This window comes from Anguilla anguilla, chromosome 13 (genome assembly GCF_013347855.1).
Source record: "Anguilla anguilla isolate fAngAng1 chromosome 13, fAngAng1.pri, whole genome shotgun sequence".
Lineage (NCBI taxonomy): Eukaryota > Metazoa > Chordata > Actinopteri > Anguilliformes > Anguillidae > Anguilla > Anguilla anguilla.
In genome coordinates, this window is record NC_049213.1 from 36,056,842 (window position 1) to 36,084,024 (window position 27,183).

At 49.2% G+C, this 27,183-nt stretch overlaps 1 protein-coding gene across 7 annotated transcripts in view; it reads right to left on the reverse strand.

The window, feature by feature from the left end:
* The window catches only part of LOC118210490 (transcription factor SOX-13-like), a 35,964-nt gene extending 10,645 nt beyond the window's left edge, over positions 1 to 25,319 (reverse strand). For 2 of the 7 annotated variants that reach the window (XM_035386693.1, XM_035386692.1), the window contains exons 1-7: positions 25,055 to 25,318; positions 3,326 to 3,536; positions 2,958 to 3,063; positions 2,704 to 2,790; positions 2,404 to 2,576; positions 1,646 to 1,714; positions 1,177 to 1,294 (exon numbers count right to left, since the gene is read on the reverse strand). In XM_035386693.1, the coding sequence (XP_035242584.1) occupies positions 1,177 to 1,294; positions 1,646 to 1,714; positions 2,404 to 2,576; positions 2,704 to 2,790; positions 2,958 to 3,063; positions 3,326 to 3,535 (763 nt within the window). In that variant the 5' untranslated portion in view covers position 3,536; positions 25,055 to 25,318. Of the gene's footprint in view, positions 1 to 1,176; positions 1,298 to 1,645; positions 1,715 to 2,403; positions 2,577 to 2,703; positions 2,791 to 2,957; positions 3,064 to 3,325; positions 3,537 to 20,625; positions 20,751 to 22,116; positions 22,171 to 25,054 lie in introns of those variants that run through there. The other 5 variants (XM_035386691.1, XM_035386687.1, XM_035386688.1 and 2 more) reach the window with 4 other exon arrangements.
* Between the last annotated feature and the right edge of the window lie 1,864 nt (positions 25,320 to 27,183).

Consider the following 27,183-nt stretch of genomic DNA (forward strand, 5'->3'; position numbering starts at 1 on the left):
ACACGGGAGCGTGCGTGAATTCAAACCCACCCCAGTCAAACCACAAAAGGAGGTATTAACGGTGCCTTAAGTGAACTGCCAGGGGACGGGGGGGGAGGACGAGGGGACGGGGGGGGGGGAAAGGAGAGCGAGAATGAGGAACTCGTGGTTGGCCGCGCGTTTCCTTTGAAGTCCTGTCCTCGAGCGCTCAGTGCGGCTCAGAGCATCGCGGGCCTCTGCCGGTCTTCCTCTTTCCTTATTGCCGGTGAGAGAACAATGTCCCCCCCGGCGCAGACCCGATAACCCCACACCGTCAAGAGGGCAAAGCGCAGGAAACAAACAGAAAAGAAAAAGGGCGGGTGGGGGGGGGGCGAGGGGGGAGGCAATCATTACGGCTTATCCGAAGACAATTAGTTTAATGAGGTGGGGGGAGCGCGCAGCTGAACTGCCTGGGCTCTGCCCGGACGGCTCCGTCCTTTGTGTTCCGCTAGGTCGCAATCTCTCGCTCTCCCTTTCTCTTTCTCTTTCCCTCTCTCTCTCTCTCCCTTTCTCTTGTTCTCCCCTCTTTCTCTCCCTCTCCCTCTCTCTCCCTGGGAGTTAACAATTGCTTTTGCCTCCCTTTTGTCCTGAGAGACGGCCTTTGTCACACACAGAAAAAAATAAACGAGCAGGAAAATGGGGAGAAAGGCCTTTATAACTCTTCCATTAGCTAACCGATAAACACAGCGGCTAATGGGTAATTTTGGACGAACCCAGTTTTCAGCAAACATCTACGATGCGCGGGCTGAATGGTCTTTCAGCCTGGCCCGCACACATATGGGGGGACAGATGAAGATTACGGTGGTCCTGTTCTTTATTTCCAGCTTCGTTAACAACACCAAGGCTAAGATCGCACTCCGCTGGCGTTTTTAATGGTGAAAAACATACAACGTCCCTCAACGCAACCTTGTTGATTACAACATCGACTACAATAACGTAATAAATAATATTAAGAGATGTACAGTAACTGGGAGCATGAGATTCACAGTGGTGCGGAGGAGAACAGACACCGAGGAACTGTCACACAGCGACAGACCGAAACAGAAATTGAAAGGACACGTATGAATGACCCGTCGAGGCGTCTTTGTTCTGTAACCAGGCGACGGTGGCGTGAGGGCGGCTCACCTGGCTTGCAGGGGATTGGCCGGAGAGGCTCACCTGGCTTGCAGGGGATTGGCTGGAGCGGCAGGGTCATCTGCGGGTGTGTGTCCGAGGTGACGGGGAGAGGCTGCGTGTTGTGGTGGAAGGCGGGGATCATCACGTAAGGCATGTTCACCTGCTGGAGCAAGCAGCACGCCAGAGGGGTCAGAGGTCACGGGGAGGGGTCAGAGGTCACGGGGGGGGGGGGGGGCTCACGTTAAACGAGGCGAGATCCGAGTTGTGCGTGCAATGTCCGCACGCTCAAGGAATGTGCATGTACTCGTGTGTGTGTGGGGGGGTTTGTGTGTGTGCATGTGTTTGTGTGTGTACGTGTGCGTATGTGCACGTACGTTTGCGTGTGTGTGTGGGTTTGTGTGTGCGTGCGTGTGCATGTACGTGTGAGTGTGCACGTGTGTGCATATGTGTGTGTGCATGTATGTGTGTGTGTGTGTGTGTGTGTGTGTGTGCATATGTGTGTGTGCCTCACCTGTATCTGCTGCTGCAGCAGGTTGATTTTGTGTTGCTGCTGGATCAGCTGCTGCTGCTGCTTAGCGATCTGCATCAGAGAGTGAGTGTGCGTTAGACTCTGTCACAGCGCTGGGGGGGGGGGGGGGCAGGAAATTAACACACTGCCCCACACCATCATTTCCTTCACATGCTCATGCTGTTCTCGCAAAAACACTTCACTCGCCCTCGCTAGGTCCTGATGCGGAGCGATAATGTGTTCTTCCAGGACCAGGGCGAAGATGCAACAAAAGGAGTTTCGTTTTTATTACGAAAGTTCACAGTTCTGACAGATACATTAACATCTCTGCATTTACCACTCTCATCCAGGGCCACACACAAAGACCGTATTTTTACATACATTTATAAACCATACAGTTTCACTGCAGGAAAAACAGAGCGTCTGGACGATATCAGACCTTGTTGAATTTCTGTGAAATTTTGGGCGTGCCGGTTGCGAGCGGTAGTTCCCCCCGTGTCACACACGCGTGTTTCCGGAAACCTCCGCTCGGTCCCGGGTCATGTCAGCGATCGGGGATTTCCAGGCTTGAGGCATTCCCCCGTTCATTTAGGGCCTCCGCTCGCGCTGAAATCTCACGGCGTGATCCGAGACGCGGGCGGCCACGTCTGCTCGTTTGCGCCCAGCGTCCGGACTAGAACACGGAACTACGTCCGCTTCCGACGCGGAACCGCGGTGTCCGACATTCCGAGCGGTTGCGTAGGAACGCTGGGGGGACTCACCTGCTCCTGCTGCTGCCGGGCCAGCTCCATCTGCTGCTGCTGCTTCTCCAGGAGCAGCGCGGCCATGTTCCTCTGCTCCGAGTGGGCGCCCAGGAGCTGCTCCCTCAGGGTGGACAGCTGGTTGATCATCACCAGCAGCTGCAGCTCCTTCTCTGCCAGGCTCTCCGGCGTGCCTGCGGGGGGGGGCAGATGGCATTAGAGGGGGCGTGCAGGGGGGGCACAGGGCAGCAGGTCAGGATGGGCAGGACATGGGTGAACGCCACCCCCCCCACACCACACCACACCCTCGTTTCACCTCACCTTTCAGCTGAGTGCCGCTCATTGCTCCCTTCCCCAAAAAGCGTTCCCTCCAGTCACAGCCCAGGAGCTTCTCAATGGTGGGCACCACTGCAGGGGGGAGGAAGGAGAGTCATGGAGGAGAGATGGACACAAACAGGGAAGGAATTGGCTCTATAGTGCGGAAGGTGTTCGGTCACTGAGGAGCTCATTTTCATGCCGTCTGACCACAGCCCTACTTCTGGTTGATGCAGACAGCGGGCAGGCGGACATCTTACCTTCGCCAACGATGGGCTGCACGTCCGCTCGGTAGTGACTCCCCCTTCCCCCGTCCTGGCCCAGAGAGCTCGGCCGGCGTGCCTGTTCCCTCCGGGGAGAGCCCTCCTGTTCGGGACACAAGACCCCCGAGGGTTACACCCACCACTCCCAATCTCCATCCCACTGGCACAGTCTGAGTAGAGGGTGGGGGGCAAACTAACCAGCAAAATACCATCTAGTTGGAGATCAGAATGATTAGCAATATATGATTCTCTACACAAGGTGAATAGGTTAAGGGTACTTATGTGCACCATCTATTTGTCAATCTCATCTCCACTCAAAATTCACAAAATGGCAGTTATTGCTAAGCAGTTGACGTTGGCCTCACTGTGGATGAGTGCGTGCTGGTCGGGGTTCCCATGCGCCTCTCTGCTTTCTCATTGGGCGGCTGCATGGACCAATCGCAGGGCGAGACTCGCTGGGGCTCCAGTCCCCCGTCTCCATGTCCCTCCTCTTCCTCTAGCTTCACGCCCACACCCACCATGGTCACGCTGCCATTGGCCTGAAGATGCAGGGATGGGGGGGCAGGCTGACACATCCTGTGGGGGGGGGGAAGTCAGAGGGGGGTTAGTGATGGAGGTTAAACCCACAAAAAGAGCAGGCTTGCAGGGGTGTCCAGTCTTATCTGAAAAGAGCCAGTGTGGGTGCAGGTTTCTGACCCAGCACTGTGACACCCGAGTCCACTTATCAAGGTCTTGACAGAAGATCAGTTCATTGGCTGAATAAGGTGTCATTAGGGCGACAGTGTGGTGTAACGGGTAAGGTGTTGTGTAAGTCGCTCTGGATAAGAGCGTCTGCCAAACGCCTGTAATGTAATGTAATGTAATGTGTCCTAATGCAGGGCTAAAATAAACCTGCACCCACACCAGCTGTTTTTTGGTCAGCCCTGGATTAGACCAATAAAATAATGAAGTAATTTATCACACAGAAACATAAAACATCTTTTAAGAACTCTTTAAGTTGCTTGCATAAAGTTCAACTGAACGTTCCCTAAGAAAAAGATTCCTTAAACTCCCGAGAACTCTCGAGATGAAAGAGAAGCCGTATCTAAGGCTTGACTACATTTCTGCAGCCGGTGAGTGAGAAGGCCACAGTCTGCTGCAGAGAGAGTTCCTCCTCGCCCCGTCCAGTCCCACTATCTGGCTCCACGTGGCCCACGCCAGGGCGCTATGCTTTCCAGGGCCGGGCCTTATCTCGACAGCGCGTCCTCAGTTTGTTTACGGAATCCTACGGCCGGCTGCTTTGCATGCGGAACAGTGGCGCTTTGTGTGGCCCCGCAGAAGGAGGCCGGCGGGCCCCGAGCCCTGCTCAGCGCAGCCTCGGGCCAATCGGACGCAGAGGAGCGACTCGCTCGGGCAAGTAGGGCGTGGCCAAAAGGCGGCACGAACAAGCCCCGCCATTGAGAAAATGAAACCCAGGGCAAGCGGCTGGTTGGCCGTACAGGGCGTTTATAAAAACCCCGACTCGTTAGGGCACCATGACCGACCGCACGCTTTATCCAAACGTTTTATTCCTCGGGCCTAAAAATAAAAATGTTCCCCACAGAGAGGGAAAATGCACCGTGACCTCCATCCAACCATTATCTACACCTGCTTACTCCTGGTCAGGGTCAAGGGACTGCGACCTGCACTTACGCATGAATGACAACCTATTGATGCAAAGTAAAAAAAAAATGAAGGTAACAGGTAACAGCCTGCTGAAAATGCCTTTTGAATACACCGTGGCTCTAGCCTGCTCTCTCTCTCTCTCTCTCTCTCTCCCTCTCTCTCTCTCTCTCTCTCTCTCTCTCTCTCTCTCTCTCTCTCTCCCTCTCTCTCTCTCTCTCTCTCTCTCTCTCTCTCTCTCTCTCTCTCTCTCGTCATGGTGCCAGTGGGGAGACGGACGGAGCTTTGTGAAAGAACGGCTTTGTGAACCTTTGTGAACTTCGATTCAGCCGTTTCCAAACAACAGGAAAAAAAGCACACCAGACAGAGAACAAAACAAACGAAACAGAGGGGGGGAAAAAAGTATATTTAAAAAAAAAAAAAAAGGAAAAAAAAAATCCATTGTTGCAGGAGGGGGAACAAAGGAAGTGTGAACAATGGACGCGCGGTGGACAAAAGCAATATGCCACAGGAAACCTCACCGGGGTAACAATACGGGCGGAATGTGCCAACCGTGCACGGGGAACGGGGGGGGTGGACTGGGAGGAGGATTATACCACTGCGCAAAAAAAAGACCAAAACTCTTCTCCGTAACTAACAAGCAGGCTGCACCTGCGCGTGTAGGGAAAGGTTCCTACACGCGCAGTTCAGCAAGAATGCGATTTTTTTAAAAAGGGGCATGAAGGTCACATCAAATGCGAAACTGGCGCCATTCCTTTTGATTCCTCTCGGCGGGGCTGATGGCAGAACTGAAACAGCCAGGAAGAAACAGCCGCTTTATAAACAGAAAATCCATTCAGCGGTTTTGTGGCCCTGGCGAGTAGTGGGGGGATGTCCAACGCCACGTCCGCCACCACAACCATGTTGACCATAACCAATGTACACACCCCTTCCCCCCCCCCTTTCAGGTGCCCACTTGGTTTAGCCCACATGTCGTGCCAGTCACCCGCTCCTAAACCTGGGCCCTCGGTATGAGTACGAGGAGGAAGAGGAAGAGGATGAAGGGTGGGGGGGGTGGGGGCTATGAGAACAAGTGCGCTCTCCCGCCATGGCGGCCCGTCTCTTTCTATTCTTAGCGCCGCGCCGCGGCCCCTGGGGCCGGCGAGCCGGGCAGTACCACCCTTTCCTGCGCCGCGGACCTGCTCCCTGATCTCTATCGGGCCTTCCCCCTCGCCAGCGTGTCAGTGCCCGGCCCCCAGGGGAGCCTCGCCCCCCCCCCACCCCCCCCGCGCCTGTGAGAATGCCATTTTTAAAATACACCCCCGCCACCCTACAGCCTCCTGTGGGAACCTGCCTCAGTATCCTGGGGACTCACGGGAGGAGTGACTCACGGGGCGAGAGACACCAAGACAAACAAAGAGAGAGAGAGAGAGAGACACCAAGACAAACAGAGAGAGAGAGAGACAGAGACGGGGGGGGAGGGGGGGATGACAGATAGACGGACGTGTGGCCACAGCGGACGACCCCGGAGAGCCAGGTCACAGCAGAGCCAGCCAGAGTCTTTGGAACGGGAGTTTTAAAAAAAAAAAGCCCGGAAACAGACAGAGTCCACGGCAACGGCCAGCATCGCTGAACTCAGAGCTGAAGCAGTTAGCATTTCGGCTCGGTCCTCACCCTAAACCGGTCATCTTTTCTCCTGGGCCTGCACAGCCTGCTGGTGCTCACACTCGATCAACTTGCCCAATTAAAACAGTCAATTACAGTTAATTCGCCTCAACTGGTTTCAGTGCTAGTTTGTACTTGGCAGGATTGTTTGTTTGTTTTCTGAACAGGTTACCCTACAGGGTTGGAGTCCTGATCTATGTGGTCGCTTCTGGCACTACGATCTTTACTTCACTCCAGTGTGTTTCTTTTGCACCTCCGCACCTTGAACTGATGCACTTGTTGTACGTCGCTCTGGATAAGAGCGTCTGCTAAATGCCTGTAATGTAATGTAACTGGTTTCTTGGGTCTGAACCGGTTGCTGATATTAAGGCCGCGAAACAAAACCCAGCAGACCCTGCGGCCCGTCAGGACCGGGGAGGAAGAGCGCCGCGCTAGACCTGCTCCCGACTCGCGGTACATGACTTTAACGGAACGCGAAAGTACCGGAAGCCCGTCGCCTTCAGCATCCAATCGAATAAGCCTCGAAAACCATGCTGGGTGAGGGGAAAGTGAAGAGAATGGACGGGTCTTTTGAGCCCAAAAAAACAAAACTAAAAGGGAAGCTGCGCAGAAACAGGCAAGTCACTGTATCTCTGCTGCAGAAACAGGCAAGTCACTGCATCTCTGCTGCAGAAACAGGCAAGTCACTGCATCTCTGCTGCAGAAACAGGCAAGTCACTGCATCTCTGCTGCAGAAACAGGCAAGTCACTGTATCTCTGCTGCAGACACAGGCAAGTCACTGTATCTCTGCTGCAGAAACAGGCAAGTCACTGCATCTCTGCTGCAGAAACAGGCAAGTCACTGTATCTCTGCTGCAGACACAGGCAAGTCACTGCATCTCTGCTGCAGAAACAGGCAAGTCACTGTATCTCTGCTGCAGAAACAGGCAAGTCACTGCATCTCTGCTGCAGAAACAGGCAAGCCACTGCATCTCTGCTGCAGAAACAGGCAAGTCACTGCATCTCTGCTGCAGAAACAGGCAAGTCACTGCATCTCTGCTGCAGAAACAGGCAAGTCACTGCATCTCTGCTGCAGAAACAGGCAAGTCACTGCATCTCTGCTGCAGAAACAGGCAAGTCACTGTATCTCTGCTGCAGAAACAGGCAAGTCACTGCATCTCTGCTGCAGAAACAGGCAAGTCACTGTGTCTCTGCTGCACAGAAACGCTGCAGCGACTTCACCGCCGCCGTTTAGCCGAGCGCCTTTCGCTGTTCGCCAGCGACCGCAGACGTCCTGAAGCGCACGCACGTGTGAGACACCCAGAAAGGCGGTTTGGACGGCCCCGAGTTTCTGCTGCAAGCACGGCTAGCCGTAGCCGTAGAAACAAAAAGGTCGTAAACGAAGTGGGAGGCTCGTGTTTGGTTTGCTCTGGATACCCATTGTACTGCACAGCGAGTAAATAAAGTGAGAGAACTGTGTTCCCCCCCCCCCCCCCATTCATCAGAGGCCTGAGTCAGGAAGCCTTTCAGGTGGGCGTGTCCATAAAAGGAGAGATTTCTTTAAAAGAAAAACACACACATCCAACACAATATACTCTATGCCGCCATGTCAACACGTTATGACAGTGACAGCTCACCGGACTGGTTTGTGAATAAAAATAATGTATTCTTTTATTAAGTCTGTACTGTTACACCGTACGCACCTGGCGGCTCCGCACGACCAGCACCGCACGCAAAGCTAAGCGCTAACAGAGAAGCGCGTGGCGGGCTGTGCGTGCGGACACGCTTTCCCACGACCCACCCCCCCTCCCCTCACCCCCCGCCCCCTGTGACATCATATCCACCATGCTCAAGGGAACACGCAGGAAATGCTCCACAGCTCCCCCCCCCCCCCCCCCCCCCCCCCCCCGCCGCCCCCGGAAAAGAGCGGACCGACCGACGGGACGTGAACCCCCCGTGGAGCAGAAAGCCGCGGCGTTCTCGAACCTCCGGGCACCGCGGACGCGGCGCGGCGCGCACCCCTCCTTCTCCCCGAAAGAGCGCCAGCCAGCTTCTTCTGCGAACGGCAACACGGCTGCCAGCGCGGTGCCCGGGAGGCACGGCACCTGCGAAAGCGTGATCATTCCCACAGAGGAGAAGAAAGGCCAGCGCCCGCTTCTGTTTCTTTTTTTTGTGTCAGGAGGTGCCGCGACACGTCGAGCAGCATTTCCCGCCGCGGGCCTTGTCCTGATGCAAATGCCATTGTTTCTCTCGTCGAGAAAAGAAAAAAAAACAGCACGGGTTTGGCGGGTTACCGCCGCTACGTGCCAACGCATTGTCCGCGCGGGACCGGATCAAAAAAAAAAACAAAAAAAACAAAAAAAAAACGGCACCGGAACGCTAGCAGGGCGTCTAACTGTGAGAAAGAGAACGGAGAGAGAGAGAGAGCCTAACTGTGAGAGAGAGAACGGAGAGAGAGAGAGAGAGAGAGAGAGAGAGAGAGAGAGCCTAACTGTGAGAAAGAGAACGGAGAGAGAGAGAGAGAGAGAGAGCCTAACTGTGAGAAAGAGAATGGAGAGAGAGAGAGGCTGGAAGTAGAGAGAGAGGTTGGAGGTAGAGAGAGGCTAACTGTGAGATAGAGGCCAGAGAGAGAGAGAGAGAGGTTAACTGTGAGAGAGAGGCTGGAAGTAGAGAGAGACTAACTGTGAGAGAGAGGTTGGAGGTAGAGAGAGGCTAACTGTGAGATAGAGGCCAGAGAGAGAGAGAGAGGCTGGAGGTAGAAAGGAGAGCTGTGAGGCAGTGCATGCTGGTTAATAAACACACAGCACCACAAACAGCAGCCAGCACAGGAGGCCCCCCCCCCACCCCCGACGGTGAAATCCGACACCTCTGCACCAACAACGCCGGGGCTCCGCAGACACCCCCCACCCACCCCAAAACTTTCTGTGAACGGCACAAGCCCTTGGCCCCGAGCCACAGGCCACAAAACCCCCCCCCCCCCCCGTCTTAAACCGTCCCACCAGCCCCGCGCACGTTCCTCTTCCCTCCCCGCTGAGGTGAGCGCGAGGAATCTGGCGTTGGCGAGTTTCGCCGTAGCGCGCACTAGGAAACACCCGGTTCAGCTTTAAGAGCTGCTGGAGCGCAGCCACAGGTCAGCGATCTAAAGTCGCTTTTCCACCGCGTGGTACCGGCTCAACTCGACTCGACTCGACTTTTTTTTGGTTTTCCATCGGGCCAAAAGTTGTGGATAGTACCCGGTACCTTGTACCATTTTTTGGTATCACCTCCGTCGAGGTTCCAAGCGAGCGGAGGCCATACCGAAACTAAGGTGACGTGAAAACACTGCAGACCACTGATTGGTCAGAGCAACGAGTTTCATGCGGCGTCGCTAATGACGACCAGCCACACTGACGGTGGTACCACCTGCAGTGGAAAAAGAAGTACCTGGTACCTGGCGAGTTGGGTCGAGTCGAGCCGGTACCATGCGGTGGAAAAGCGGCTTACCGCTCGCCTCAGTAAAGCGATCGTTTACTCGCTCGCCCGCGTGCGCCGAGCTTTGCCCCCCCAGACGGACCTCCTCCCCCCCTCCGAGAGCCGCGAGACAGGCCATCGCCATCGCCATCGCCGCCGGCGACGCCACCTGTGAGAATCCTCCGGAAAACACGCTGCTTTGATCTACACGCTGAGTGGAAGTGCGTTTTCCCCCCTCTCTCTCTCTCTCTCTCTCTCTCTCCAACTCTCACACTCACTCACTCCCTCTCTCTCTCCAACTCTCACACTCACTCACTCTCTCTGTCTCTCCAACTCTCACGCTCTCTGTCTCTCTATCCATCTCTCTCTCCAACTCTCACACTCTCTTCTCTCTCTCCAACTCTCACACTCTCTCTCTCTCTGTCTCTCTCTCCCTCTCTCTCTCCAACTCTCACACTCTCTCTCTCGCTCTCTCTCCAACTCTCACACTCTCTTCTCTCTGTCTCTCTCTCCAACTCTCACACTCTCTCTCTCCCTCTCTCCAACTCTCACACTCTCTCTCGCTGTATCTCTCCCTCTCTGTCGCCCTCTCTCCAGCTCTCACGCTCACTCTCTCTAGGACACATGTGCTTGGAAGAGTAAGTCAACAGAGACCAGTCCCGGGCAGGCCGGGCTGCATTTGCATAATGTATTCCTCAAATGCGCCGCTGCGCCAGCGACCTGCGGCAGGAAAGCGCGCCGTCATCTCCAGATAGGCATCGAACGAGAGCAGAAGCGACGGCGCGAGTTCGCCGCGAGTGAAACCGCAAGTGAGTTGCGTGAGTGAGCACGCAAACGAAACAGGGAAATGTCTCCAGGCGCTCCCGCGCGTGCAACCGACCGCCAGGACAAGTTCGCGAAGAAGAGCGAGGGCTGGCGGGAGGTCCCGTGCGGACTGCGAACGGGACGGGACCGAGCCAAAGCCCGAAGGCCCGAGCTTTCGTAAATCACTCTGAATCATTTTCGGAATGGAGCGCAAAGATAGCGCACCCTTTCGCCACGAGCGACAAGGTGCAAACTCAATTCAGATTTCTACCAAATACTGTCCCGGGAACGTAAAAAACATTTTTAAAATATGCGTACGTATTTACATTTTTAAATAATGTTCATACTTTTTATTTCAGCCGCGATGCCACAGCAGCCTCAGCAGCACGCGGTACCTCTGCTCTCTCCGTCTGTGCCTTCGTTCGGCAGACGAGTCTGGGGGGGGGGGGGGGGGAGGGGGGGGGGGGCGAACACAAAGGCTCTCTCAGGTGCTCGTTGGTCCTTTTGATCTCTCTAGTACCAGGTCAATGAGCTGAGGGCCGGGCTGAGGAACACGAGCATTCGAATCCTAACGAACGTCACCTGTGCCTCGGGAACCCAAAAAAAAAAAGGGCCCCCCCCTCTGCACAATGAGGCTGGGGTGGGGGGAGTGTCCTTTCTGCCCCATGTTACTGCACAATGGCCGGACTCAGGGCTTTGGGTGCAGTTGATAGGGGACGGGGGTGAAGGGGGGGGCAGAGAGGGGTGGGGAGGGGGGGGGGGTCTGTTCCTGTTTTTTCTTTTCCGCTTTGATTGCAGGGGGCAGCCCCAGCCTGTCCCCTCCTCTCGCCTCCTGCGCGTCGCTGGCGTTTTCCACGGAGGAAGGGGAAGAAGCCGATGCAAATGCCCCACAGGCGGGGGGGGGGGGGGGGCGGGGGGGGGGGGTCGAAGGGAGCCCTGATAGCGAACGACGCGCTCACCAGCGTTCCGTCTCCACGGCGAGGGAACGCCAGAGCGAACGGGCGCCGGGCCGCTTCAGACCGCCGCAGGCGAGCCGAGCACCAGAGACGGCTCTCTGACGGATCACCCCCCGGGGGGCCACCGTTACCCCCAGGTAACCCTTCGGTCGCCCCCCCGCCCCCCGCCCCCCGCGTACGCCTCGTCCGCGCTCTCGCACGGCTCCACGCTCCTCTCAACCGGCCGTGCGCCTGAACCAAACCGGATCTCGGCCTGCCGCTTTTTTCCAAGAGCGGTCTAAAATAAGACGCAGAAATAGGATGATGACACAACTCTGGGGCTCTTCGCAGAAACCGGCAGGGCCCCCCTCCACCCCCCCCCCCCCACTCTGTCCCCCCCCCCCCCACACATCCCCCCGCCAGCGCTTTTCAGAAACGCAGGTTAAAAAGCAAGAGCCATTATCCTGCTTTCTGGGTCTAAAACAGTTCTGTTATTGTGCTTCGGCGAAAGGGCTACGGTGGCATTCATTTGAGATACGGGGGGGGGGGGGGGGGGAGGGGGGGGGGGCTGAATAGATGGAGCACAAAAACACACTCAGAATAAAGAAGTACAAGAGGAGAGGGATAAAGGATGTTCATGAAGGGTCTTTTTTTTTTTCCTCTCCCACCCCCCCCCCCCCCCCCCACCCCCACCACCACCCCACTCACTCCCCATTTTTTTCCTTCAGGCAAGAAGAAACAAAAGAGAAGACGACAAATGCAGAGATTTCTAAGCCTGGACACTCTTTAATATCATACCGGGATTCGGAGGTCGGCCCACTTCAAGCGGTCTGTGTGCGCGCACGGTGGTGCACATCTGATGTACCAGAGACGGGAGTAGCCGGGGGGGGTTTGAGCTGGGGGGGGGAAGGGGGGGACGGGGGGGGGGGGGCAGACAGCGGACACATGTACCGCCACAATGACTGCCCCTGCCAGCCTGACTCCGCGCTGCACGGCAAATAGAGCCCTTTAGCACACAGCGACGGAGCAGCTGTGCGTCTCCATGGAGACCCGGCCGGCTCTTTGTCGAGCGACGAGAGCAACAGGTACTTCTCCTGAACAACGGCGGGTCCCAGTATTGTTCCCGAACTAGAGAGCGGCAGGAGGCGAGAGAGAGAGAGAGAGAGAGAGAGAGAGAGAGAGAGAGAGAGAGAGAGAGAGAGAGAGAGAGAGAGAGAGAGAGAGAGAGAGAGAGAGAGAGAGAGAGAGAGAGAGAGAGAGAGAGAGAGAGAGAGAGAGAGAGAGAGAGAGAGAGAGAGAGAGAGAGAGAGAGAGAGAGAGAGAGAGAGAGAGAGAGAGAGAGAGAGAGAGAGAGAGAGAGAGAGAGAGAGAGAGAGAGAGAGAGAGAGACGTGGAAACTTGTCGCAGTTCAAACTTATTAGGCTAGCAAATGGAAAACCCGAGAGCGTGTGTGTGTGCGTGTGTGGGGGTTAGGGAAGAATTATAAAGTGCTTAGCCTATTAAAACTGTTAAAATGTTAAAGTTCATCTTTAAAGCTTTTTTTTTGTGTTCCTCCTGTTGTTTAAAATGTTTACATGGGCACATGCACGCACGCACACGCACGCACACGCACGCACACGCACGCACACGCACGCACACGCACGCACACGCACACACGATAACCAAAAAAATACTGAGGTCTGGAACATCTGAATGCACATCGCCTGCATCTGACTATCCAATATAAACGCTGATGGCCTGATACCAGATGTGAAATTAAACAAAAACAAAGGCAAAAAGCATCACCGACCGTCCATTATGACAAACCCATTTCGCCTAGTGACTCACAGGCCAGGAGCACGATCACCTTGGAAACGCTCATGTCAGTCGGTAAAACACAACAAACTGAGGTGAGCAGCAGCATGCGTATGTTTATAGTCCTCTCTCTCTCTCTCTCTCTCTCTCTCTCTCTCTCACTCTATCTCTCACTCTCTCTCTCTCTCTATCTCTCTCTCACTCTATCTCTCTATCTCTCTCTCTCTCTCTCACATGCACACGCACACACAAATGGGGTCTGTTGGGGGTGAACTTCGTAGAACAACGCCACCCTGTGCATATTAAACCATTTTGAGTGGGAGGAGGGACATGTAACCAAGACAGACGTACACTATATGACCAAAAGTATTTGGACACCCCTTGATCTGGGCTAGGCCCCTTAGTTCCACTGAAGGCAAATCTTGATGCTACAGCACACAATCACATTCTGCACAATTCTGTGCTTCCCCAACAGTTTGGGGAAGGCCCTTTCCTGTTTCAGCATGACAACGCCCCCAGGCACACAGCAAGGACCATACAGAAATGGTTTTGTCGAGAACGGTGTGTAAGAACTTGACTGGCCGGCACAGAGCCCGGACCTGGAAAGCCAACTGCGAGCCAGGCCTAATCGCCCAATCAGTGCCCGTCCTCACTAATGCTCTTCTGGCTGAATGGAAGCAAATCCCTGCAGCAAATGCTCCAACGTCCAACATAAAGCCTTCCCAGAAGAGTGGAGGTGGCTATAGCAGCACATGCAGCGTATGTGTTAGGCGTATGACTAAGCCATCGATGGGAAACAGGTGAATGGACACGCCCTCTCCCAAAAATCTTTGGCACAGCGTGAACCAGCAGGTCCCCAAGGGCAGGGCAAACTTGTGGTGGGGGCCAAACCAAGAGCAGCCCAAAGCGGGGCGTGGGGGGTAGGGGGGCTGAGAGGTGAGGGGGGGTGAAGCCGCAGTGGACTGGCTCAGGACATCCTGTGCGAGAGCAGCTGACACCCCTGCTCCGAGCCCCCATCCCCCCCCCCCCCCGTCGTCGTCCACGGGGAGGGACGCGCGCGCACCAACCATCGCAAAACAGGATACTACCGCTACGCAAGCCCGGGCAGGAAGTAGGAAGCAACAGTCACAGAGCAAGAGAGAGAGAGAGAGAGAGAGAGAGAGAGAGAGAGAGAGAGGGGTGGGGGGGGGGGGGAGAGTGACAGAACAAAAACAGAGAGAGTTAAAGGTAGATAAAGAAAGAGTGAACAAGGGCACGGCAGAGAATGAAAGAACAACATAGTGTGAGACAGAGTAAATTGGGAGAGAGAGAGGGGGGAGAGAGAGAGAGGGGGGGACAGAGAGAGAGAGAGAGAGAGAGAGAGAGAGAGAGAGAGAGAGAGAGAGAGGGGGGACAGAGAGAGAGAGAAAGCTAGAAACCGGTTCCTCTCCTTGGGCAGGAAAAACCACTCCTGGGCCGAAGCTCATTAGTAGCAGGAGGTAAACATGGCGGAAAGCGTACCCGAGCACACACCAGACGAAAGGCGTCAGGCGAGAAAAGCGCGCGCGGCCCGCGCGGCTCACAGCAGCCAACGGGGGGCAGTGCAATCAAAGCTCGTAAAGACAGGAAATGATCGATTTGCACCCTCGAAGCACACACGCTATCGACGCAGCCGTGCGCGGCCCACTTTTCGAGAAGCCGCGCGCGGCTGTCGAGAAGGACTCTCCGGAGCGGCGCAGAACTCCTTGATTGACATGCATGGACTCGTTTTTTTTTTTTCTTTTTTCCAGGGGTAACCTTGAAATTCTGCGAATCGTTAAAAAAAAAAGCTGAGAAGCGTGAAAGGCTTACAGCGCTGGCATCTGTGACCAATGAGCACGGCTGGGTGCGTTTGCTGATATCTGAAAGAGAGCTGTTCAAGGGGGGGGGGTCTAGAATGATCAAAAATGAAGATGTCAAACAAGACACGCATAATAAGACTTATTTACGCAATTACAGGTGTCCATTCCAGTTGATTTTTTTGTTGAATTTTTCCATTTTTCCTATTTCTGGTCCATGCAGAAACTTAAGAGTTTTCATTTCAAACTAGTTTAATTCGGTACAGATTCAGCCGATGCATCGAGCCAAAATCATGGCCAATTTGGGCACAGTATCTGACAGCAATGCACTTTGATACATTCTGATATATGAACAAAAAATGAAAACAGGACATATTAAATAGGCTATATGAAAACATATTTATCGGTCATTACATTTGTTGCTTTCATCTGCTTAGTCCAGATTGTGAAAACAAAAAGACCACAAATCTTTTTGTCATTTCATGTAGTCTTCACTCTAGTCCTACCTACACATTTTTTTTCAAGCCACATTTTGAAGATAAATAAAACAGAAAGGCAAATAGTGGGTGGATGGCCACCACTGTGGAAACACCTTGAATCACTGTGATAAACCAGAACTTGCTGATTCCATGGCAAAAAAAAAACAAAGATGGCCTGACACACAATTACAAGTGGCACAAGAAAATATCACCTCTCTTCTTCCATCCCACCCACATCTAATTCCCATCACACAGCCCAGTGCTGCTCCAGCCCACCTCACTGGCCAGCCTTCCCCCAGAGACCACCCAATGGAACCTTCCCCACGTAAAATCCAACTGCAAAATTAGCCCCTTTGAATGTGTGACCGGAACGTTCTTAACTGAGAATTTTAATGATGACGTCACAATCGCTGCTGGTAACTGTTAAGGCAAAGGCGTTTCAAGGACACTCACGTAGAATTCAGAAAAAAAAAACATTCTAAAAAAAACCTACTCTTCAAAGGGATCAGTCAGGTTTTACCCGCAGACTAGACCAATTCACACTTACGAAAAACAGGTGAAAGGTTAACCTTATTTAATGAAAATTATTTAATTAAGTAGGCCAATTAATTACTAGGATGAATGCATCAAACTGAGCAATTAAACATTTTCACGGAAACTACAACGCACTGGGGTGGGACTGGAGAATACCTTGCACAAAAAATAATAATATATTATTATATAATTCCAAACATATCTAAGGTAACAGCGGGCACTTCAAAGAAACAGTTTTATTTTTTTTTGGGTGCAAGCAGCAGCCCAACACGTAAGGCCTAGGCCTGAACAGCAGCAGTACTCTGCATGACAAAACTCCTTCCTGTATGGGTGACTAACCATCGCACACACTCACACACACACACACACACACACACACACACACACACTCACTCTTGCACACACACACACTCACTCACTCACACACACACACACTCACCCTCACACACACTCACTCACTCACACACTCACCCTTGCACACACTCACACTCACCCTTGCACACACTCACACACCCTCGCCCTCGCACACACTCACATCCTCACTCACTCTCCGCCGCGCGGTGTTCCCTTCCATTCGAGCGGCCCGCCGCACGCACCTATTCCACGCGCCACTCAAAGAGGGAGCAGCCCCCCAGGCAGAGGGAGCAGCCCCCCAGGCAGAGGGAGCAGCCCCCCAGGCAGACGGAGCAGCCCCCCAGGCAGAGGGAGCAGAATCCGGCCAAAAGGCCGGAAGCCAAGTCTCCACTAGCCCGGTTGCCTAAATTAAAACGCCCTTTCCACGCACAAAAACATGACCGCTTTGGAGGCCTGTGCCTCCAAACAAACTCCCTCCCACAACATGTGACATAAGAAATGTCCCTGTCTTTGTTCAGCTGGCTTACAAAATTAGCTAGAATTTTATTAGCTAGACATTTTAATGCAATCGGAAAGCGAAACCTCATTCCTTTGCTCACAGGGAGAGAGAGGGCGAAAAAAAGACTGTTTTGATAAGGTTTGATAACGCAGTAAAAACCAACTAATCCTCAAAACACTACCAAACACGTTGATTTTCAGGATTAATTCCAACTTTCAAAGCATGGGAAAATGGTCACACATAATAGTCATAATAACCGTAATAGTCGTGTCAGGTCATGTCATAATAGCAAATACCGAGAGAAGCACCCGAGGCGTGTTTTTATTATTTAATTGTTTGTTACTGTATTGTTGATCACAGTTAACGTGGCCTGCCTGTCATACGATGTTCGGTATGCAGCGCAGTCGTGACATGCTTCTGTCGGGAGTCAGCTTAAAAGATTTGTCTTTTTTTTTTTTTTTTGAAAACTGTAAAATTTTAAAGATGTCGAGTATTTCTCATGCGATGAGAAGAATGAACAAACAGGAAGCGCTGGATTTGCTAAAAATAGACGTGAAGTGTTATTCGCCATTGAGAAAAATAGGGTAAATTCTATTCCTTTTGAATTAAACTGATTTTATAATCCACAGTAAATGGGAAAAGTACCCCAAATCTGTAAGCTGAAGGTTCCACTGGCAAATTAGTGGGTGGAATCACTGATCTTTTTTTACTAGCAAGCTTTGGGACAAGGTGCAAATTATACATGCAGTCACAGATCTTAGGGGTGCTTTCTAAGACAACCTTTTCTGTCAAAACTAAACCAGCACATCACATTTTGCTTTCCATTTTCACTTTCAGCAAGAAATCACAACTGAAGATTACTGAATAACCTGCACGCACACAACTTTGGTTTTTATTAAACAGAATAGCAGGCTATCTGAAAACAACCGGCTAACTCACGTTCAATGATTGCAGACGTGTTCTCGAGAAACTTCAGAATGCATTTTAAGGGGCTGTTCTGTGGCTGATTGAAAACAAAAATAAGACTTGGGAAAGTTTTTGGTTGGACGTGTCAAACATTACTGAAGCAGCCTTCCAGAGCAGTAGATTTGCTGTATCCGTGATACAGTAAGGCTGGCCTTGGGACCACCAAAAGCGGGCACACATAATACCTGGAAGTATTTTCAAGCTGCTATCAGATTTACTTGTTAAATAAATATACCCAGATGAAGTGTAACTGAACACAAGAAATAATTGTTGAAAAAACATTTGCGAGCAACCATAAGTTTGGCAATATGGTGCCAATGAATGTGTTAGTGCATGGCCTGTTATTTGTTTGGACTAAAACACTGAAGGAAAAAACATGCAAATGTGCTTGGAATTATTTCCGTGTCCTGTTGATAGTGTGTGAATGCAACCACTGTGTCAACAGGACTGTTCTGAACTATCCAACTGTGAAAAGAATGAATAAACAAATGCTTAGCTTATGCCGAACAATGACAAGCAAATACTAACCGATGTATGCACAAAGAAATGGGTCCCCCCAAAAAACATTGGCTGATGATGCAAAAAGAAAAAGATTTAAGAACACAGTTAATCTTGGTATCTATTTTGCTAATTAATATATTTTTAATTAGTATATACAATCATTTTTAATTAACATAATTTTAATTGAGAGGTATATATATATATATATATATATATATATATATATATATATATATTTATATAAAACTTTGGTCAATGTAAAAAAATTTGGTCAATTTAAAACCATTTTGAAATTACCTAAATGTTATTTTGAACTCCCCTCTTACAACAAAGCTTTGTGCCATAACACTCAAACCCCCCTACTCACTGTCCCCTCCACTTATTTCCATTTAAGGACACAAACACAATTTGTTAAGCACTAAGAAATAAATCATGCGATATCTGTTTAGGATAACATTTGTCTCAGCTGGCTGAGGGCGAGACCTTGGCCGTCGTCTGACAGGCGGTCCGTCTCGTAAGCGTTCAATTCTCGTCGCTGCGAAGCGCTGAAGTGCATCGATGACCCGATCATCGATTATCACACCACGCCGCACTGTGCCAAACGTCAGGTGGGAAGACTGGCACGGTGCCACTACATGAAACAAAACTGGCGGCGGTTACGGCAACAGTTGGCGACAACAAATAGCTGAGGACACTGCAGATACACCAAGAATATATATAAATATATATACACATACATACACATATATACACACATATATATATATATATAATATATATATATATATACACATATGTATGAACAGTATAAAGTACAAAAAAACTGAATATGAATTATTTTCTTTTGCCTCTCAGTCCATCATGCATACTGATATGCAATTACGTAAAGTTTTTATACACCATTGGTGCACTAGACTTATTGCTCATGGTGGGGGAAAAAATAAAGAAAGATTTTTGCATTTTACTGCAGCACCAGCGGCGCGGTGCAGAATATGTCTTTACAGTAGGTGTGCAACAGGCTGTGTCTCGGCACCATCACAACTCCTGTTTGTGATGCAGGTTCCTCCCTGTCCCACTAGCAAATAAAAGCTAATTAAGTGCAATTGCCTGGAGGTGCCGCGTTTCACGTCACAGTCGGAGACGTGCACCTCTTTCCAACTGCATTCTGCAGACAAAACTGCAACTGTGGAAAGCATTTATGCACAGACGATTTTGTTCGGATTCAAGCTTCCTTCGTGTCAATCGCAAAGCTGAGCCGGACACAAAAGCAAAGCGGGGAAAAAAAAAAGTGATAAAACATTGGATTTAAATATCGGGATAATGTTGAACACAGGACCAGGACCTCAGTTGCAGCACTGCATAAACAGAAGTTCAGAGAAACTCTAAAAGAGAAGGACGGGGCAGGAATGGCATAGCAAATGGGAATAAGATTTAACTAAAGGCATTTTCTTTCTGCAAGTTAAACTTGCGAAGCCTTTCTTTTTTTCGGGTGAGGCGTCACACCCTGAGAACCCGTGTAATTCTGAGTTCAGGGCTACTACATTTTAAAAAATAGCATCTAAACCCCAGAGCTGCTAATAAATAAATGAGTAAATAAATAAATAAATAAATGGTTCAACAATTCAGCCAAACAATCGGTCAACTGTACGGCTTATCACTTCACATTTAGGCATGGAGTCAAGAAAAGAATCGATGAAGGGCCGTAGAATAAGGCAGAATCTGCAGTACTGTCTCGCCATTGCTTCGTAATACACCTCCATATTGTATCTGCTTTTCCATCTACCTCTAAAGCAGTAGCATATCTATATTACATCTCATCATTACTGTTTACAGCACTGACACACAGACACAGACACACCGCAAACCAGGACAATAAATTATACTTGCTAGTTCGAAAGACGTACTGCAGAAAAATTCAAACAGCACTATTGTGTCATAAGCATTATTCTGCGCCAGCAACAACATAAGCAAATTAAGAATATTTTGGTCCCATTCTAACTTATAATAACAACGACAGGCATGCATTACAAGAGAAATAAAGAATATTTCCAGCAGAAGAAAAAAAAATGCTGACGGTAAGCTATACACAGGGAAGTTAACTGTGAAATTCCAACGGCAGCAAATACATGTTTAATACCATTAAATAGAGAAAATTCATTCACGGACAGGAAAACTGGTAAAAAAATAAATAAAAAAGAATAAAGGCTATATCGTTAACAACTTAATTTGTCATTGAAGGATTTTATAAAATGAGACAAATGTCCTCACCTCCTGATATGTGACGGAGAGAAAGTCTGCAGAACAATGAAGCAGAGTTGTTCTAGAGATGTATTGGTCCTCTGCCGGTCACTGGAAAGGTATCTAAAGACTTGTGTTCCATTATTATGGCACTGTTTCTGATTTCCGGTTCAGGTCATATAGGGGGTGGTGGGTTGATGATGTGTACACAGGAGTGATGGGTTTGGTCTGGGGCGTGGGGGGGGGGGGGGGGGTGCCAGTTCTTTCTTTCGCATTTAAAAAAATTTTTTTTATCAAAGCTGAAATCTGTGACGATTTGACGTCCTCAGCACTTCGCACGAAACCACAGATGGGAGAAAAACTTTATATTTTAAACTATTTTATAAAAAAGCGATTTCTATCAGCCCACATTTGTTTGCCGTTAGTGAGCCAGGAAATGAACGATAAGAGAGATAACGCGGACGCTTCTTATCATATCAAGTTTGTTATTTTCGTTGTTGCTTCGCACACTGACTACATTTAAGCCGCGCTTTCAACTAAGAGTATTCTCTTTTCCACTGAGCATGCTCACCCTCAGATTATCAGACATCTGAATAGCATATGCCTACTGAGGACAACAATTCCTCCTTCACCCCAAGTTTCAAGAGTCTGGAGTTCATTCAGTGTAAATAACTCAGCAAGCAGCCCACATTCACTGTCACATGGAGAAAGAAATCATAATTAAAATACCATTAATTCAACTTTTTCCCCCTCCCACATTTGTTGCTTTTGTTTTGTTAAATAATTAACACCGAAGCCTGAATTTAAGCAACTGATTAGTATTTTCGTGATGAAATATTCAATTGGCCAAACTATTTGTTCTCTTTACACCTTTGTATACTAAGTTGTTAAGCTACCGAGTATGAGCCACACCAATACTATGCGTCACTTTTAAAAAATTAATAAATAAATAAATACATTTGAGACCTTGCTTCTCCCACATAAAGGCACAATTAGGGTGTGCAAAATAAGCAAGTAAGAACACGTAGTGGAGTACACATATGTTTAATCTCTTTTCAGGGACATGATAAAAGGAAAAAAATCATTAGGCACAGACTCTCAACATCTCAGAAGGACTCGACACAAGCAAGCTTGTTCAAAAAGTCACCAGGGTGGTTTTTACGACAAAGTAAAACCCGAGAAGAACCTGGCTAAATCGGCTATTGGTCCCACACACGCTTCAAGTCAAATTGAGCTGAAGCTCATTACTTTGTTTCGCTGAAATGTCCAGCCAATTCACGCTGCCACGTAACCTTACAACAGCAGCGGGACCACTGAGCAAAATCTGAGCTTAAAATTGAATAAATACACTAGAGCTAATTATATTTCTCTAACAATGCAATCATTTATCATCACACTCTTACAGAAGACCATTCACAGCACGTTAGCTGCACAGTCACAAAGACGTGCATTTTGTGTGACAAGTACATTTATCCCCGTTAACTGATTAGAAATTTCACATAAAGATAACATGTTACTCACCAACTCAGATCTACAAAGACCACAAGCTGGAAGAGGGGGGGACAGGACCCATATCTAGAAAATAAATGTTGGCTATTTTAGGAAACCATTTAATAAATGTGGCTCTTTTTCTCTGTGATCTCATTCACATCATTCGGTGACTCTTTCATGCAAAAAATGTAATAAAATATGATCAAGGGAAGATATCTTTTCTCTCTTATACTGTTTTGAAGACAGGCACACAAAAAAACTGCATTAAGCGTTTGTTCTTTCAGGAAGAAACATGTTCAGCTGTATTTGATGAGTGAGGCCTTGTTTCACTGTTTGAGCAGCAGAACCACAAATGTACCTCACTATCAATGGAAAAAAGGGGGGGGGGGGGGGGCGCAGGGCACTTTGGGCAAGCTCTTAAAAAAATTAGAATGATTGCAAAACACCCTTATTCTTTTTTCTTCTTCTTCTCGATCAGTCAGTGAGACTTACTGGCGCAATGGCCAGCAGCAATCCCCATCAGCCTGGGGAAGCTAGGCCAAAGAGCCAGGGCTGCACTCACCCAATTAGGTCCCCAGCTCCAAAGGCGTACAACGAGAAGGACAACAACCACGAAGAAGACGCCACAGAAAACATGCCTTATCACCAGCAATTCTCACACAATCTTAAGCGACGTGTCTTTCTCCATAAAACGACACAGGACGCACAGAGTTACCTGTGCGAGTACCTGCGCAGGTGAGCGTATGCCATGCACGGAATCCAGCGAACGGCAGAACACAGTAAAAGATGCTTACTGCACTGATGGCACAGTCAAGGCTGACTTTCAATCCTAGCTGAATATTTACTCACTGCAATATAGCGTCCAGTAAACTAACTGCAAACCCGTGCGACAGGATAGGCTACTTCAAAGGTCCCTGAACTACTTTACGGGGGTCATACTGAATGGCCAAACTGTAAAATACGGCCGTACCACAGGCTGTAAGGGAGCCGTTAAAAAACACAGCAACATCCGAGCCGCAAACATATCATCGGCACACTTGTAGGTCAGGCCAGTTTATTCCAGGCAGACCAAGGAATGAAAAGGTCTATTTATTTTCTTGGCAGTTACTAAAATACAGAATTTCACTTTGATTACAGATTCAGACATAAATGAGCATGCAAGGAAAATGAGGAAGGAGCTTGGGTTGTGTACATTTGTACTGAATTTTAATTAAGTTTCTATAAACATTGCGTCCGTTATAATTTATGCAACTACAGATGAAAGGCCGAAGCCACAATAAATCGGTGATACGAATAACAGACAGGTCGGGAGTCACCTAGAACGCGCGCGTGCTACAGCAACTGCTAAATTGTGCCGTCGTGCACAGGGCTGGGTCGAACAGTACGGACGCGGTCTGTCACAGTCTCTCACAGAGACAGGCAGAGGGGGCATTTCCTATTCATCCCGCTCAACAAAGGCGGCGATTGATCTTGGAGGAGGGTCCCGAGGTCCCGCTTCAGCAAGCCACTATGCCAGCATACTTAATATTACTGCGGTCTCCGCTTTCAGGCGACGTCGAGAACGAGGCGCAACGGAGGACCGAGAGACGGAGAAGGAGAGTGATGGAGAAAAGGTCAGGGACTCCCCACTGACAGCCGGCTTTGTGCACAGCCAGTGACTGTGAAGCCAACACTTGCGGCCACTTTGCCAACTTCCCTTTTAATGAGCCGACGACATGGTCGGCAACAATGGAAGCGCGAGACTCAGGTGCTTGGAGTCATTTGCCAGACACCGACAGGAGTGCATTGTTGTCACTGGGGTCACGCATCAAATAGAACAATCTTGCTACCAATCACCCCCAACCCACCACACACACACACACACACACACAAACACACAGCCCACCTGTTTTCAATTTTCATTGACTCCTGCTCTAGACAAATCGAACAGTCTTCCAAAGATCCAAACAGATGAGAACAGTAGGCTATATACAGTGAGAGCGAACGTGTCTTTAAAATGACCCCAAAGCCCCGTCAGACCCCCTACTTTTATATGGGAAACCTGTGGACCATTAACGAGCGTGGACCACTGGCCTCGCGCTCCCTTTAGCTAAGCTCAAGGACTGGATTTACGCTGTGCACGTCTGCGTTCGTTAAAACACCCCTTACCATCAGCCCTCATGGCAGGCGTAGGTTCTATTAGTCTAATAGCAGCGCAGGCTATGCTACTTGCCCTAAACCTAGCTGAAAAGACGAAATGTGTTGCAAATGGCTACATTTCACTGCAACAGTGACTACAGGCTACGACGGTGGCGCTGACATTCACTTTGACAAGTGACTTCAGCGAACTTGTCAAACGAGCCCACATGAAACCCGCTTTAAAACTTGCGCTGCTATGCCAAATATACTAAAATATTAAATCACACACTGTGGTGGCAACATTTCCTTGCACAAATAATTTAAGTTTAAACAATGACAGGTTCATCCTAAAATACTCAGATAAATATCTAACGACGAGCAAATTGTACGGTTATCTGAAATGTAAATGTATGAACACAGGCGTTCCATATTAAAAGTTGAATTACTTTCGAGAAACCACGCGGCGCACGGCGCGTAACTATAGTGATCGAAATCGCTGCATCACATATAATATACTTGAACCTATTTCGGATGGCAATTAAAACAAGTCAGCTTCGTTTTGCACACTTGGTATTGGCAAGCTACCTAGATACTACTGATGGCAGACTGATGTTGGTAATTACGGATAGCCTGCCACGATCACGCGAAGTTAGTTGAAGTAGCAATGCATCGGAAGTAATCGTCATAATACCAAACTAGATGGCTCACTATAAATCACTGGAGCGAATTTAAACTGTACCTTGATCTAATATCGTACATTAAGCCCGAGCACTAAGGTTGTTTACCAAATCGTTCATACACTGAAACGTTTTCAAATGAAATCTGCAGCCCAGTTCACGCTTGAACTTACCACTCCAGGGAAACCCGTTCTGTGCGGACTTTTTTCCTCTCCTGTTTTTTGAATGGGCAATTTGTTATTTCACAGCACTGGAAGCGTTGTTCCACTAAACACTTGTATGTCGCAGAGTCACTAAAGTACGACTATGTCAGATAGTCAACCTATAATGCAACAACAGCAATGATTAAAGTAAACCAATGTAAGCTATCAACACACCGTCAATTCCCTGCAGTCTCTCCCTGACTTTCTGGTATTTTGTTTCCAACATTCTGTGTCCCTGCCATTCACCTCCCACTTAAAGGGGCAGGTCTTTTTCCAGTCGACGCAGCTTTAAATTCATTTAAAGGTTCGACCCAAATGTCCGCGTCAGATTTCAGGTGGCTTTTGGGGAATTAGCATCACCACGGGAAACAGCCCCTAACGAATATGGCTCGCAGAACAATTCAATTTTTATCAATCGACAATTAATCAAAAGTCTTTATAAACACTGAAATCATGTTACAGCGCATGTCTATAAACTGCAGACGAATACAGTAAGAATACACACAAACAGGTATGCACAACTATATATATATATATATATATATATATATATATATATATATATAGAGAGAGAGAGAGAGAGAGAGAGAGAGAGATTATGTCCAATACTTTTCTGAAGAATACAGAAGTTTTTTTGTTTTTTTTTTTCGGAAAAGGGGCCATTCTTTCCCATTTAAAAGTTTTACATGGATCAGCTGACAATGAATTGCATAATTCTATAACTTATTGCACTACCCAGAGCTAATGATTAAACTGAAGGACAAGACCACTTCATTTAGAGACATGTTTCAGACACTGCAAGGCCAAACCTCCACATATTCCAAGAAAGGACGCACTAAAAAAACGTCCTCCACATTCAGACAAACATTGTGATTTAACCGTTAAAACCGCGAGTTCGCGTTCTCAGCGGAGAGATCCGCGCGAGGCGGTCAGGTGTGTGCCAGTCCTCAAAGTGTTAACGACCCGTTTTATGTCTTTCTCTCGCTTTCCCGCCTGTGCAGCACAGCGAGTCTCCGTAGCGCCGGGTGAGAGTCTAAAGCCGATGTGCCATTTCTAATCCCCTCTGTTCCTGCCTTTGTGTTAAAAAAACCCAGCAGGAAGTGGGAGCTGGGCAGACAACAATTAACAAAAGAGCTGTGAAGAATACAATTAGCCATCAATAGGAAACCACAGGCCTTTGTGCCTGTTACCATGGAGATGTTCGACTACCACTATTCCAGGATTATAGACCTTTCCACTTTTTTTCTCTCTCTTTTCTTTCTCTCCCTTGTTTCTTCACTGTCCATCCTATCTTTTTTCTCTCCCCCTTTTTACGTTCCTCCTTTATTTCCATGTCATTTTCTTGTCACATGGAAGATCTGGAAGGCAGCGCCAGCGCCGCTACCTTTGTCTCGTCGGCTTTCAGAACCCGCTCGCACCCTTGCGGCTCCTGCCGAGCAGAGGGGTTTTGTTGGCAACTTGTTTTTCTCTCTCTTGTTTACGTTCGGCCCTTGGTGGCAGGGTGCTGGAGCAGGGTGTTCGCCAGGCCTGTGGCCTACAGTCATCGAAAAGTGTTTTTCGCGATGCCTGGAGTCCAGCGTTCTCCTGGTCACGCCGAGGGAAGGGCAGGCAGCTTTTACGTCAGTGAAATGTCAGATGTCTGTCCGAAGGCGCCTCAAGAGCTGTTTCTGAAAAAAAATAAAAAATAAAATACAGTTCCGTGAAAAAAGCATTTGCCTCTTCCTGGTTTCCTCTATTATTGTATATTTGCTATACTGAGTGGTTTATGATCTTTAGACAAAATGTAATATTAGACAAAGGGAACCTGAGTAAACACAAAACATATTTGTAAAATTATTTACTTTATTTCATGACAAAAGTTATCAAACACCCATATCACCCATGTGAAAAAGCTATTTCCCACTTACAAACAATTTGGTAGCTTTTCAAGCATGAGCTACTTGTTTCAGGTCCTACCACAGCATCTCTATCGTGTTCGAGTCAGGATTTTGACTAGGACACATCAAAGCTTTAATTTAGTTTCTTTTCTGCCATTCAGATGAGGAATTGCTTTTATGTTTTGGATCATTGTCTTGCTGCTAACCATATTACACTTCAGC